The sequence below is a fragment of the Chaetura pelagica genome, unplaced genomic scaffold (assembly GCF_000747805.2).
Source record: "Chaetura pelagica isolate M959 unplaced genomic scaffold, ChaPel_1.0 scaffold1746, whole genome shotgun sequence".
NCBI lineage: Eukaryota > Metazoa > Chordata > Aves > Apodiformes > Apodidae > Chaetura > Chaetura pelagica.
Window position 1 is genome coordinate 24,992 of NW_009953757.1, and position 1,444 is coordinate 26,435.

The window sequence follows — 1,444 nt, forward strand, 5'->3', positions numbered from 1 at the left end:
GAGAAGGCTCCAGGGAGACCTTAGAGCAGCTTCCAGGGCCTGAAGGGGCTCCAGGAAAGCTGGGGAGGGGCTTGGGACAAGGGCAGGGAGGGATGGGAGCAGGGGGATGGATGAAAACTGGAAGAAGGACATTTAGGTGAGACATGAGGAGGAAATTCTGGAGTATGAGGGTGGGGAGACCCTGGGACAGGGAAGCTGTGCAAGTTTTGGATGTCTTGTCCCTTGGGAAGTTTTCAAGGGCAGGTTGGATGGGACTTGGAGCAGCCTGGGCTGGTGGGAGGTGTCCCTGCCCATGCAGGGGGTTGGATCTAGATGATCTTTAAGATCCCTCCAAGCCACGTGGGGGGATTTTGGGGGTCCCCAGGGCGCTCACCCCCCTTCCTCTCCCCCCAGACATCCGCCTGCGGGTGCGAGCTGAGTACTGCCAGCACGAGACCGCCCTTCAGGGCAACGTCTTCTCCAACAAGCAGGACCCCCTGGAGCGGCAGTTCGAGCGTTTCAACCAGGCCAACACCATCCTCAAGTCCCGGGATTTGGGCTCCATCATCTGTGACATAAAGTTCTCAGAGCTCACCTACCTCGACGCCTTCTGGCGCGACTACATCAACGGCTCCCTCCTGGAGGCCCTCAAGGGCGTCTTCATCACGGACTCGCTCAAACAAGCCGTGGGCCACGAAGCCATCAAACTGCTGGTCAATGTGGACGAGGAGGATTACGAGGTTGGACGCCAGAAACTCCTGAGGAACTTGATGCTTCAGTCGGCTCCCTGAGCCCTGGGCCCTGAGCCCGGCCCTGTCCTGGGCCCTGCCCCACCCGGCTCCTTCCCTCTCCTTTTTTTTTTTTTTTTTTTTCGCTCAAACAAGCCGTGGGCCACGAAGCCATCAAACTGCTGGTCAATGTGGACGAGGAGGATTACGAGGTTGGACGCCAGAAACTCCTGAGGAACTTGATGCTTCAGTCGGCTCCCTGAGCCCTGGGCCCTGAGCCCGGCCCTGTCCTGGGCCCTGCCCCACCCGGCTCCTTCCCTCTCCTTTTTTTTTTTTTTTTTTTTTTTTCGTTGTTTTTGTTTGTTTTTCCTTCTCCTTTCATTTTTCCAAGAGGAAAAGCTGATGGAGGCCCCCCCGCCCGGTACGGTGCCACTGTGGGGGTGGGAGCCCCGGGGGCTCGTGTGTGTGTGTGTGTGTGTTTGTCATATTCCCCCCCCTTTCCTGTCCTATTTTCTTCTCTCGCTTTGTTTTCCCTTTTCTTTCTTTTTTTTTTTTTTCTCCTCTCATTTTGTATCCCTTAAAAACAAAGAAGGAAAAAAGGCACAAATCCTGCCTGGGGCCTGTGAGGGGCTGGGCGAGCCGGGGGGCTCGGGTGAGCTTTGTGAGGAGGGGGAGGGATTGGCCCCCCTTGCCCTAATGTCACTGTCTTGGCTGGGGTCCCTGGGCAGCATCCCCCC

At 57.0% G+C, this 1,444-nt stretch overlaps 1 protein-coding gene across 1 annotated transcript in view; it reads left to right on the forward strand.

The window, feature by feature from the left end:
• Window positions 1-770, forward strand: part of DEDD (death effector domain containing) — a 23,439-nt gene extending 22,669 nt beyond the window's left edge. Inside the window, exon 4 of the mRNA XM_010000719.1 lies at window positions 394-770. Coding sequence (XP_009999021.1) covers window positions 394-770 — 377 coding nt within the window. The remainder of the gene's footprint in view (window positions 1-393) is intronic.
• Window positions 771-1,444: the final 674 nt, after the last annotated feature.